The sequence below is a fragment of the Coffea eugenioides genome, chromosome 7, assembly GCF_003713205.1.
Source record: "Coffea eugenioides isolate CCC68of chromosome 7, Ceug_1.0, whole genome shotgun sequence".
NCBI classification, from domain to species: Eukaryota; Viridiplantae; Streptophyta; class Magnoliopsida; order Gentianales; family Rubiaceae; genus Coffea; species Coffea eugenioides.
The window spans coordinates 37225023-37238265 of NC_040041.1; the positions used below are offsets into that span (position 1 = coordinate 37225023).

The following is a 13243-nucleotide window of genomic DNA, read 5'->3' on the forward strand; positions in this document are numbered from 1 at the left end:
TCGGAATTGCAAGTTCAAGTTCCCAATAGAGAAAAGCCAGTGAAATTAATAATCAGATTCCTAGAATCACAAAACCCCCAAAATTCAGCAGCCAAATTGATTCATTAGCATCAATCAAACCAAATGTAACCCTAATCAGGTAAGAACAAACTAAAACAAAAGCAACCCACAAAAATTCATTCAAATCCAACTTCGAAAGGAAACAAAGGAAATTTGTGTGCAACTGTACATACAGACGCAGTGAAGGTGTTTGTGCGTGAAGACGAGAAATTGAGAGTTAAAAAAACCTGTAATGAAGACGAGATAGTGTCGCCGGAGGAGGTGATCGCCACTGAGGACCGACGCCGGAGGAAACGGGAATGGGGGTTCTTCGGGAATGAAAGGGAAAAAAAATGAGAGAGAGGGGAGAGAGAGAGAGAGAAAGAGAGAGAGAGACGGAGACAGAGAGAGAGAGAGAGAGATGCCGGAGTAGTTTACCTGATGAGATGCCAGGAATGAAAGGTATTGTCAAGTAAGCCTTGCGAGGCTGAAAGGAAGGCTGCGGAAAATAACTTCACAAGAGAGGCTAAGGAAGTTATTTTCCATCGATGGATGTAATTTATTTTCCGTCTGAAATTATTTTCCCCAATTATTTGGTTACCAAACATTGGAAAACGTGGAAAATGTTTTCTGGAAAATGTTTTCCACCCAAACAAACAGACCCTAAATCTCCTAATATTAAACAAGTTACATGGTATTTGCATGGAATATCTGAAAAGCAATCTGATCTTTTAAAAATAATATGGAGGGGAGATCACATTCATCAAAACTATTTTCTTAAAGATAGAATTTTGACACGTGAGGTCAGAGTGCATTAAAAATTAACGAGATCCTCTCTGCAAAAGCTGAAGTGCTAAATCAGTAAAATGAAGAAGTATATGGATTGCTCAGCAGAAAACGTCATCCAGCTTCTTTGATTTGTCATTTTTACCTGTTTGAACTTTGAACAATTAATCACATTAATCGGAAAATAAAAGATAAAACAGCGTAGAAAAGAGTCCAAGAAAAATTACTCTCTTTAGACTTCCGAAAAATGATTGCTAAGTTGAAGAATGCAAAGAAACATGTACGGCTAATAAATATCCTCCTTTTATTCCTCAATGACAAAATGTTTGACCTTTGTATTCGTTCGCCAGATCTTGTTACACATGAAAATATAATCACGTTCACACAAATTTACCATTTTGTTACTATGCACTTTCTCTATTAAAAAGTAACACAAATTACATCTTTTTTTTTTTTGGGTCTACACTAAGTATTTGTTGCGTGAGAGTTTTATCTAAGATAAACAGAAGCAAGTCAAAATCTCAAGATTGTCTTAGGAAACACATGAAAGGAAAAGAAAAGTAAATCTCGCATACATGCTTTTTGTCTGGTGGTTTTGAGGATCATTTCAATCCGTAGCAGCATTGAAGAAGATCAACATCTAACCAGAAAAGAACATGTAGAACATTTTACAAACAGATTATGATGGATCATAAAGTATAAACACTAATAAACATCAAACCAGAGAAGAACATGGCGTATATTTTACAAACAGATTATGATGGATATAATGTTGGATTGATAGAATGCATGACTGTGCTTGCTCCTGCAATGACAAAAAGTAATACAGCTGCATCAATTTCAAACCAAATAATTTGGAAGCTCCAGAAATTGCTTTAATAAACATGAGTTATTATATCATCCAATTGATTCAACGTATGTACAGATGAAGAAGTGACATGAGTAATTATATACCATTGAACTAATTTAACATACGCATACAACTATATCTACACCAAATCAAGAAGAGACATGAATGCTTCAATCTTTACACCAAATCTGCTCTGGAAGAAGGAATAATTGCAGTATTACATCAGTTGAATGAAGAGGTATACAGAACATCCAACAAAAAAGGTCATCTGGTTTCTCTGATTTGTCATTTTGATCAGTTCGAGCAATTTACCACTTAAAATGGAAAATAAAACATGAAACAACATAAAAATGTTTAAGAAAAATGGTTTCCTCCAGACTTCAAAAATATTGCATAGTGAAGAATAAAAATGTTTGTACTTCAGCATATTGCAGTGAAGAAAGACATGTTTTCAGATATTTAAAGCTATTTCAATGACACATGCTTCTCATATAACAATGTTATGCAACTTATAAAGGTCAAGTATTGACACAATTTTACAACTGGGTCCTATGCCTTTCCTTTTTGAAAAGTAACACGAACTACAGTATGTTTCAACATATCAATCAGTTGAGTTATGGTTTTTACTGAGGAAAAACAGAAGCAACTTACACTCCTGTATTACTTAGATACACAAAGTGGGAGCAGAAAAGTGTATCTCGCATATATGCATGGAAGAGGATTTCACAAATTTGGGTTATAAATCCTTAAACAAACATTATTCAATATTGAAACAGATTGTGCGTGAGTGTGTTTGCCACGGCAATCAGAAAGTATATAGCATCATCGGGTTCAAACAGAAGAATTTGGAGGCCTCCAGAAATTGCTTTGAGATATAAATGAATTAAAATATCAATGAACTGATTCAACATATAAACAGCTGAAAAAGAGACATTGAATCATTATATAATTGAATTGAATCAGCATATGCAAATACAATTTTACCTGAACCTGATGACTGGAATCCCACTGTACGTTCACTCCCACACAGATCAAGTGCGATGAGAGGAAATAAACTCTCATCCTGAGGAAATCTCCTCTGCTTCTGAGGGAATTGACTCTACTTCTGTGAAATTTGACTCTTCTTCTGAGAGAATTGACTCTGCTTCTGAGGAATTCGACTCTTCTTCATAGCGATCTCCAATTATGATCTTTAGAACCTCATTTTCCATATCCATCTGTTCTTGCTGAATTTGCTTTACAGAATATGTGACAGACTTGCGACACCCTTTCACTTCAATAATTTCAAGAGTTAGGCATTCCCCAAGACAAAAAGGGATCTCTTCCAGCTTCTTACACTGGTGCACAGCCAATTTCTCAAGATGGGGAAAATGATCAGAAGATGCAGTCCAGTTGCCAATGTCCAAGCAGGACAGTTCCAAGACTCGGAGGTTAAGGAACTCCCCTTCTTTCATTTCCCATTCTTCTCCGACAAAGGAGTCCTCGAGTAATTTAAGCACTTCAAGATTGGGCAACATTCCAATTGTCGAGATTTCATTCCATGGCTGACTATTCCGTGAAAGAGCCAACTTCTTCAAATTCAACGGGAATTTAAATCCATATCCCTGAAAATCAATCAAGTGAAGTGATTCTAGTTGACTCATACAGTCAAACACAAGAATCTCGTTGCAATTTCTGGTAGCTTCTCTTGACTTGTAGGGTCTCATACATTTCAGCCTGCGGATGCTTGGTAACTTTGTCAGGATCTTTTGCAAGCTTTGAGAGGAGGGATCAATGGCAAGGTTTAAAGTGTCTAAATGATCTAAATATGGGGATACTTCAAGATTTCCATCTGTAAAAATGAAACCACGAGTCCTATGTGTAGTACGTAGATAACTCAATGTCCTAATCTTCCAAATAGTATCCGGCAGAACAATTTCGGTAAACGGATATTTTACAATATGAGTTTCTAACCTTGAGAGGTTGGCTATTGCAGATGGGATCAATGTTACTTTATTAAGCACCAGGTATCTTAAGTGAACCAGCAGCACTACTTCCATGGGAAATGATTTACGAAAGTTCAAATCCCCCAAATCTAACACTCTAAGAAGTTTAGGTAACAAAATCCCCAAATCCTCCTCTTCAAAGTGATCGCGTCCAAACAAGATCAAACAGCGCAAATTGGGAAAAATTAGCATCGACTCCCAAGTCTTCAATTCCCTGGTATTGTGAACACAAACTCGGTGGTGGTTGCATGGTCTAGTAAGACTAAAAGGGTCTATCCAACTATCAATAATATGCAGAAAACCTTGTTCTTTGGCTTTTTCCACACAAAACTCATGTACCAAATCATGAATTTGGCAGGCTTTGGCACCACCCATAGTTCTTTGTCTGGTAACTATAACTAAACTGCTATTAATTAGAGCCATCAAGTAGTCGTAAGCCACTTCCTCTAACCTTTTTCCTTCAGTCAGTTGCACGAATCCTTCAGAGATCCAAAGCCATAACAATCTTCGGACATTAATAACCTCATCTTCTTGAAATGCAGCAAAGTATAGAAGGCGTGGATTCAAATAATCCAGTAAGTGACTATAACTCATCTCAAGTGTCTTCATGATGTATTCACTGTCAAGGACAATGGGACTTAGAAGACTTTTTGCAACTTCTTCCCACCTATTTTGCTCAGTATTAGCTAGAATTCCAGCAACAAGGACAACTGTAAGGGGTAAGCCGCTGCAAGCTTTTGCTATTTGAAATCCCACTTCTCTTAATTTTGGAGGACAACCTTCTTTACCAAATAGCTTTTTTTGTAGCAAGGTCCAACTCTCTTCATCAGTAAGATAGCGGAGATGGAAAGACACGCTAGCATGTTTGATTTGCAAAGACAAATCCTGAAATCTACTGGTAAAGAGAATCCTGCTTCCATTGGCATCATTCGGAAATAATCTTTCCAACAAATTCCATGCCTCAACATCTCACAAATCATCCAAAACAAGGAGATATCTAGTTCTCATCAAAACTTGCATTAGCGTATCAGCCAAATTTTTTTCATCCATCTCAAGATATTTGTCAGAGCTCTTAGAAGAAATACTACACAAAAGTTGAACTAACAAACCGTGCATGCTATACGCTTGAGAAACACAACACCAGCCACAAACATGGAAATGTGACCTGACTGAAGCAGCAGTATAAACTTTATTGGCTAATGTGATCTTACCAACCCCAGCCATACCCACGATGGGAACAACATCCAACTGCATTGATCCTCTCATAAGTCGAAGAATGATAATTCTTGCCTCGTCCTCATGACCCACCAGATCTTTATTGTGTATGGCAGCAATAAGTTGTGGTGGTATGTGAGTGGATATCTTGTTAACTCTCTGCGGTTGACCATTATGGATCTCTAGGCTCTCAATCTTCAGAAGATTGATATCTCTAGCAACAGCATCCAAAGAATCTTCACATTTATCACCAATAAGTGTTGAGTCAATCAGTAACTCTGCCTTGTAAGTAGCCTCCATAACATGACTCCAGAAAGCTTGAAGTTTTCCATCATGATAGCGCTGATCCTTGATATTCTCCAGGAAAGATCTCAAGAATATGAGATCTTCCTGGACCATTTGGATTCTATCCAATGGGAAGACAATTGAATTCTCAGCCTCATCACACCTTGGTAGTTCCTTGAGATTTTCTAGGAAAAAATCCATACAGCCCAACTCATTGGATCTAGGATAATTAGATGATGAATATGGTGATGTTAGTGGATAATTGTGTGCAACCTCTGCCATCATACACTTGAGAACATTGTGAAAATGAAACAGCCCAAGCTCTGTTTCCTTGGGCAAGCCTTCTTTGATTTCATTGACAAAAATAGAGAAGATCATAATTCCTGTATCACAGACCATAACTCCAATAAGATCCTTTATTTCATCACCTAGTTTCTCCCCCTGTTTAAGAAGGATTCTCAGGCAGCTTACTCCCCAATGGAGTTTTAGCATTTGGTCCTTCACTGATACCTGAAAACTTGCATAAGATCCTAGTAGATCCACAAGATAGTCTTGGAGAGAATCAATAAATTGGGCTACCACTGGATACTCATTCTCCTCATGGACTAAAGCAGATAATCTTGATTGATTCTTTGAAGCCATCAGGACCTGTATGTAAGTTTCTCGGACTTGAGGGTCATGAGCATTTATCTTCTCGTGTATCAGCAGAGAAATTTCAGATTCCATTTGATTGAACACTTGTTCATCACCTCTGTCAAACCGACAAACAGAAATCAGGCGTGCTGCCACAATGGCCACAAGAGTTAAGAGATCTATCAATTGAGTAGACTCAACACCTCGCATTGTCACAAAGCCAATGAGATTCCTTAAGAGCATTAGCTTCTGTCTAATGGTATCCATTAGCTTCTCCCGTTTAAATTGAAAAGATCCTCTAGAGTCTCTAAAAGGAACGAAATAAGATCCATGACTAGTTGAGGATCTCCCAGTGAGTAATAGTCGGAGAAGATGATGATGTATGATTTCTTGATATCTGTCTCAAGAAACAACATGATATTTTTCCTGGATCTGGTTAGCGCACTTTGTAAGATGTCAGGACCTGACTCACCAGAATGTTTGTATAGAAGATAAGCAGACTGAAGATCCTGAACCATCCTGATAGCCACATCTTGAATTCTGGAGCAAATAATATTAAGTCTCAAACTCTCAGACATAATATTACCCTTGTCCTCCTGATCATGCTCCAAAAGCGCTTCACAGTTCCTCCTCCTCCTCCAACACTTTTTGACACATAGATAAAAGGTTTTCAATAATCTTACCCTTTTCTTCAGGTTTTTGATGTCCCAGTAAAAGTAGAACTTGTCAAACTTGGCTAGACAATCTAAAGCAAGATCAAAGCAGCTAGTGCTACTGCTGCAGGAGATGTGATCCGACTGCAGATAATCATCTAAAGTAAAATCAAAGCAACCGTTGCTACTCCTCCTGGAGGGGATCTCCATTATGGTATCTTCTTTTCACAGAAGGTATGGTGCAGCAGAACTTCTGAAGTAATAAAAAGAATAAATAAGTGAGACCACACTTTCCCAGCAACTTCAGTAGTTCCAAGATCAAGAGAGAAGTTATAATCTTTGTCCCTTGAAAGACCAAACCGGTCCACTGTTAGTAGGCACGTGTGTACCAATTCGGTAGCTTACTTTTGTTATGACCAAATTGAAGTAAGATTTCTCCCATTTCAAACTCAAATTTGCAGTCACAAGAGCAGTGAGATTATAACATTCATGTAATGGTTTCTGCATCAATTACTCTGGATAATTAATTATTTCTCTCGTCAATTGTATGACAAATTATTACACGTAATATAGATAGATAATTAAGTATAGAGTTTGTTGAAGTTTAACACCTGAAGTAAACCATCTAAATCAATTTTTTTTTCATTTTTGTTTTCCACATCCACTGAGAAACAATAACAACCTACTCGTAAAATAAACCTTGTGGAGGTGAAGAAACATATCAATCTCATAGTTTTTTTTCATATTAATTTCATAGTTACTCATCATATCATATCATATCACATGAAACGCGTTCACATAATTACTACAGTAATTTTACCAATACATGCATTCATATCAAAATTTCTTTATCTAATGCTGAGTCAACTAATAAAAGCTGGATTTTCCTCCTATTTCATCCTTAATTTCCTCGTGTTTCTTTCCGTACTATGAGATTGGGAAGAAATTGCTTTACTAAACGGAAATTGTACACCCCAGGCCTAAGTGAATATGCAAAAGGAATGTCATATATATTTCAACCAAAAATATTTCAACCATTAAGTGGAAGAATACATTCATCACCCTCTAGAATACTAGCAGCAGAAATGCCAAGAACACATGGAAGCCATATATGCTTCAACCAAAAATAATGTGTGAAAAAAAAAGAAAAAGAAATTCAGCACTTACTTTGGCGAGAATGAATTAATACTCTGGGAACAGGTGATCTGTTGAATCTGCAGAAATTTCATTTATGTGGTGAAGCTACGTTTTAAAAAAAACATTAAATTAAAAAAATACAGAATTCAGCACATACTTGAGAGAAAATGAAACTTCTGGCAGTAGCTACTTGCACCAGTGATCTTGTGAGTATGATGAAGCCAGTGATCTTGTGAATATGCTATGTTGCACTTACTCATTCAAAAGTTTAAGGTCAAAAAAGGGGAACATCCGGAGGAAGATGATGATTTCAACGAAAATACAAAGGCTCCGTTTGGATATGTGTTTTTGGGGGTATTTTACAAAAACAGCACTATTCATTTATTGGAAAACAATCAATGTTGTTTGGATTAGTTATTTTTCAAAAACAGAGTGTTTTTGAAAAACAAGCGTGTATGGATTCACTCAGTGACGGAGCCAGGAATTTTTTTTTTTGGAGCCAAAATTTTTTCCTAATAAATTATCTTAATATATTATGTTCAAAATAATTTTCTTCTATTTAAATATATGACATCTAAAAATATCAAATATTAAATTTAATTATAAAGATACGTCTATTCATAAATATGTGGTACAGTCATAACAAAAATTAACAAAAAAGATAACCTTTGATTAAATATCTTATAACATTACAAACCATCCAATTTGCACATTATGAGAAGATGCTCCAATATGTCACCTATGCAATATATATATATATATATATATATATATATATATATATAACCATGTAATATAAATGTAACTATTTTCAATTGAAAAAAGATAAAAGTTATGTTAAGATACTTTGAAATTTCAACATCTTTTCTTAGAAGTAAATTGAGCTCTACGCTCTTTCCTAGAACTAAATTCATCTATGATTGAATCACTGCTAAATTTTTTAGTAACTTCCTTTTCTATATACACAGTTAGACAATCATTCAAGAAATTATCTTCCATCTCGTTTTGGAGCTTTGTCTGGATTATTTTCATAATTGAAAATGCACACTCTGTAATTGCAGTTGATACAGGAAGAGTAAGAACAAGTCTAATCAATCTATCAATAAGAGAATATATCACTGATTTTCTTGTGTTCACCAAGTCTTGACATAACTCATGAATACCAAATAATTCTTGCAATTCAGGATGATTTGGAATGTCGAGTTCAAAATGTTGAAGTTCTATTCTTAGATGCACTAGTTCTTGCTCCATAAAATCATTCGGATAGAACTTCTTTGCAAGTTTACAAATATCATCAATCTTGAACAGCATAAATCCATTTCTAGGATCTAAAGCAGTGTTCAAAACAAACAATTCCACGGTATGATCATTAAACCTGCTATGTAATTCTTGCAATTGATAATCAATTGTTGCAAGAAATATATCCATTTGATAATAATGCTCCACATTAATCTCATCATGATGATTTCGAGATCTACCACGTCTTGCAATATATTGAGCATTCATACATGGGATATCAATTTGATGTTGCTCAAAAAATAATTTAACTGTCACCAAGAAATCATCCCATCCCGAATCTCGAAAATTCTTCAGTAGCTTTGTTGTGCTTGAGACAAGATACATTGCATTCAAAATATCTTGAGATTTATGTTGCAATGCTATACAAAAAAGATGAGTAATTTCCACAATGTCTTTCATAAGATGCAAAGTGAAAACAAACTTAAAAGATAACAACTGATTCAAAACAAAATTTGCATCTCCACGTTGAGAGTATGAACCTCCATCTACTGCAATGTTACTTAAAACCATACAAGTAGGATTGAACATTTTCAGTAAACTAGAAATAGAATCCAAATGAGAACCCCAACGAGTATCTCCAACTCGTTTTAAAGTGCCAATTTGATTAAGCTCCCTTCCAGTTTCAAGTTCACCATTAGCAATCTTAGTAGCAACTTCAATTGCTTGAGCCTCCTTTAATTCATCATTATCATTACATTTGCTAGATATAGTAACAATGTTGATAATGAAAACTAAATTGGAGAAGAATTGGTGAACAGAAGCTACTTCTCTAGAAGCTGCAACTAAAGCAAATTGAAGCCTATGAGCCAAACAATGAATGTAACAGGCATATGGACATTCATGGCAAATTAAAACTTGCAAGCCGTTCCATTCAAAGAAGACTAATTCATATATATCTATATATATATATATATATATATATATATCAACTCTCATAATATAAACTAAAATTGTAAAAATTTAGGAGGGGCCAATTTTATTTTACACACATATTTATATATTATGAATTAAAATTCTCAAAACTTAGGGGGGGCCATGGCCCCTTTCTGCCCCCCTTGGCTCCATCATTGGATTCACTATTTTTGAAAAATAACATTTAATTTTTTTTCCCTCTGTGTTTAAAATACTGAATGCCATTTGCACTTAAACAATTATCAATTTTTTAATACATAGATGAGACATAAGCGTACAATTTATTGGGCGTACTATCTGAACAAATAATGACAGAAGATGTTCTACTGGTGTTGATGATAGTACATCATATCAGCTATTGCTTTCCTACTTTCATTCCATTCAGCAATTCCTACAGCCGACATATCTGGAGCTTGTGCTGCGGGCATTGGGTTGAAGGGGTTTATGTTATCTGCTAATGCTATATCTGCTTCTTCTTCAACAAAATATGCATCATTTGGAACATACTCGGGTATGAAGTTGTGCAAGGCACAACAAGCCAGGACAATATTATTTTGAGTAGCCATCATATGCTTCTGCGTGGGGCCCTTAAATATTGGAAACCACTTCTTCAAGACGCCAAACGTGCGTTCTATAATGTTTCTTAACGATGCATGCCGTTTGTTGAAGAGTGTCCTCATTGCCCGCTCTTGCGCGATTCCCCGTGCACCTTTAAATGGAGCCATGAGTCCTGTGATATTCTAGTAAGCCGCGTCCACCGCATAATACTTCCCTGGTATAATGAAATTATATTTAAAACTCATTGAAGACGCAATGAGGAAAGGAATTATGTGATTTAATCTAGACTAATCTACTGGTGGCCACGGAAAGGCACAATTAGGATCTTGTATGACTTCTTGTAAGATTCTAGAATCGTGTGCGCTACCCTCCCACCCTACCCTGACATAAGTGAATCTCATGTTGTGATCACACACGGCTAGAACGTTTTGTGATAAGCTACCATGCCTGTTCCGGTAACGTTCCCTGTCTTCGGCTGTACATCAGGCCGAAACGTGTGTTCCGTCAATCGCTCCAACGCAATCCTAATAATAAAAAAAAAAATCTTCCCATAAGTTGGTCACAGCTGTTAGGCATAATGAAATAGTAATTTCACAGAGTAGCTCATAACCTTAAACCAGGGCCAGAACAAAGCACTGTTTTGTATTCTTGGATGGGTTATGTGATAATCCACCGGTCGGACTAGGTCGCGTCCCAATCGAACGAGAGATCTAAGGCAGCGTCGTAGATGGTGGTCCGTTGTCTCGGGAGAATGTTGGAATCTCTCGGCAAGCATCCTATGTCGCTCATTATGACTCAAACATAGCAGGCATATAGCAACGGACTCATGAATCCCTACCCGTTGTGTCGGGTGGGCCACCCAATAGCCCCTCTGAACCAACAAGTCACACAATTGGAGGAAAAGGGGATCTTCCATTCGAAGGTTGTCAAATATTCTGTCTCGATGGCCGTTTATCAGCTGTATAACATATTGAGCACCCGACTGTACACCATCTCGAATTCTTCGCCGCTGCCCTGAGTTGATGTACGGGTCGAATAAGGTCAATCCAGCAAGGATAAAGGTAGCGAAGGCCAACATGAGCTTCTCGTCGTCCGAATCATCAGATGAGTCCCCACCATTCACATAACCATCATACTCCATTTCGTGTAATCTGTGCAACTGTGTCGGGCGTGAATCTGAAAAAAAAAAGGAGGTCGTGATATCATTCAAGACCAATCTTAATTTGCCTATATTGAGCAGGAAATATAAAACTCAACATGTACATGGACCAAAATTAGGCAAAAATCTATTACATGCGATTTTCGGTAAGATAAGAGGATAACTTCTTGAAATAAGTCGAGGCTATCCGCCAACCAATTTATAGCCAACAAGTTGAGGGATCAAGAAGAAATTTTGCATCTTACATAAGAAAAAGAATCTTACATCTTCTTCAAGTAAGTCATATTCTTGAAAAGAATTGTTGAAGTAAGTCATATTCTTGAAAAGAGTTGTTGAAGTAAGTCATATTCCCTACCTAAAAGTTGCTCTAAAAATGACCATCATACCTAAAAGTTGCTATTTTCCTTCCAAAAGTTGCTCTTTTCTTGTCCCTTACTTCAATTACCTTACATCTTCTTCAAGTAAGTCATGAATTCTTAAAAGATTTGTTGAAGTAAGTCAATTTCTTAAAATAAGTCTTATTCTTTATTCGAAACTTTAGACCAAGTAAGGAACGTTGTCCCTTACTTGAATTACCTCATATAATTCTTGAAGTAAGTCACACAATTGAAAAGAGTTGTTGAAGTTAGACATATTCTTGAAATAAGTCCTTATTCTTTACTATAAACTGTAGGCCAAGTAAGGAACGTTGTCCGTTACATCTTCCTTACTATCCAACTCTTGAAATTTTTCTGAATAAGTAAAATTAGGAATCGTACGTACTGTTGAAATAATAGTGCGTTACCTAACAGAGAAAAAACTAACTAATCTGGACTCAAGCAGAATGTTGTTGAAGTAACGGATAAACTTTCTTGAAGGCAATTATTTGCATATTCAAAAAGTATCATATTCTTGAACCTGTTGCTGAAGTAATACATTCTTGAAAGTAAGGTTTAGGCCAAGTAAGGAAAAAACTCCCTTACGTATTCCTGACATTCCAACAACCTGCATGGGTGAAACTATCACTCTTAATAAGTAGTCATATCAGACATAGCAATAGCCAAACCAGTACATTTCCTGAAAAAAAAAAAGTGCAGTCCAACGACGTAGTCGTTTCAGTTTCACTCTTAATAAGTAGTCATATCAGACATAGCAATAGCCAAACCAGTACATTTCCTGAAAAAAAAAAAGTGCAGTCCAACGACGTAGTCGTTTCAGGAAATGTATTGGTTTGGCTATTGCTATGTCTGATATGACTACTTATTAAGAGTGATAGTTTCACCCATGCAGGTTGTTGGAATGTCAGGAATACGTAAGGGAGTTTTTTCCTTACTTGGCCTAAACCTTACTTTCAAGAATGTATTACTTCAGCAACAGGTTCAAGAATATGATACTTTTTGAATATGCAAATAATTGCCTTCAAGAAAGTTTATCCGTTACTTCAACAACATTCTGCTTGAGTCCAGATTAGTTAGTTTTTTCTCTGTTAGGTAGCGCACTATTATTTCAACAGTACGTACGATTCCTAATTTTACTTATTCAGAAAAATTTCAAGAGTTGGATAGTAAGGAAGATGTAACGGACAACGTTCCTTACTTGGCCTACAGTTTATAGTAAAGAATAAGAACTTATTTCAAGAATATGTCTAACTTCAACAACTCTTTTCAATTGTGTGACTTACTTCAAGAATTATATGAGGTAATTCAAATAAGGGACAACGTTCCTTACTTGGCCTAAAGTTTCGAATAAAGAA

The 13243-nt window shown here is 36.2% G+C and overlaps 2 protein-coding genes across 4 annotated transcripts; both read right to left on the reverse strand.

Annotated features, from left to right (window-relative positions):
* Positions 1–794: 794 nt before the first annotated feature.
* On the reverse strand, positions 795–6415 carry LOC113777558 (putative late blight resistance protein homolog R1B-16). Of its 3 annotated transcripts, none has more exons than XM_027322679.1 (2): positions 2660–6415; positions 1372–1630 (listed from the first exon to the last, which is right to left on the reverse strand). In XM_027322679.1, the coding sequence occupies exon 1, from the start codon at positions 4267–4269 to the stop codon at positions 2734–2736; it is 1536 nt and encodes a 511-aa protein (XP_027178480.1). In that variant the 5' UTR covers positions 4270–6415; the 3' UTR covers positions 1372–1630; positions 2660–2733. The 3 variants fall into 2 exon arrangements, with proteins under 3 accessions (XP_027178481.1, XP_027178480.1, XP_027178482.1); XM_027322680.1 differs by lacking the exon at positions 1372–1630 and adding an exon at positions 795–970.
* A 2023-nt stretch (positions 6416–8438) lies between these two features.
* LOC113777339 lies at positions 8439–10519 on the reverse strand. The gene is made up of 2 exons (XM_027322372.1): positions 10140–10519; positions 8439–9681 (listed from the first exon to the last, which is right to left on the reverse strand). Exons 1-2 carry the CDS (start codon positions 10517–10519, stop codon positions 8439–8441), a joined length of 1623 nt encoding a protein of 540 aa, XP_027178173.1.
* Positions 10520–13243: the final 2724 nt, after the last annotated feature.

Bases quoted from the DNA above. Each gene is read 5' to 3' on its own strand.
- LOC113777558 (XM_027322680.1), bottom strand. From the start codon at position 4,269: ATGAAGACACTTGAGATGAGTTATAGTCACTTACTGGATTATTTGAAT.
- LOC113777339 (XM_027322372.1), bottom strand. From the start codon at position 10,519: ATGGCTCCATTTAAAGGTGCACGGGGAATCGCGCAAGAGCGGGCAATG. The intron at 9,682-10,139 runs GTACTATCATCA...TTTGGCTCATAG, and splicing joins AAAGCAATAGCTGATATGAT to GCTTCAATTTGCTTTAGTTG.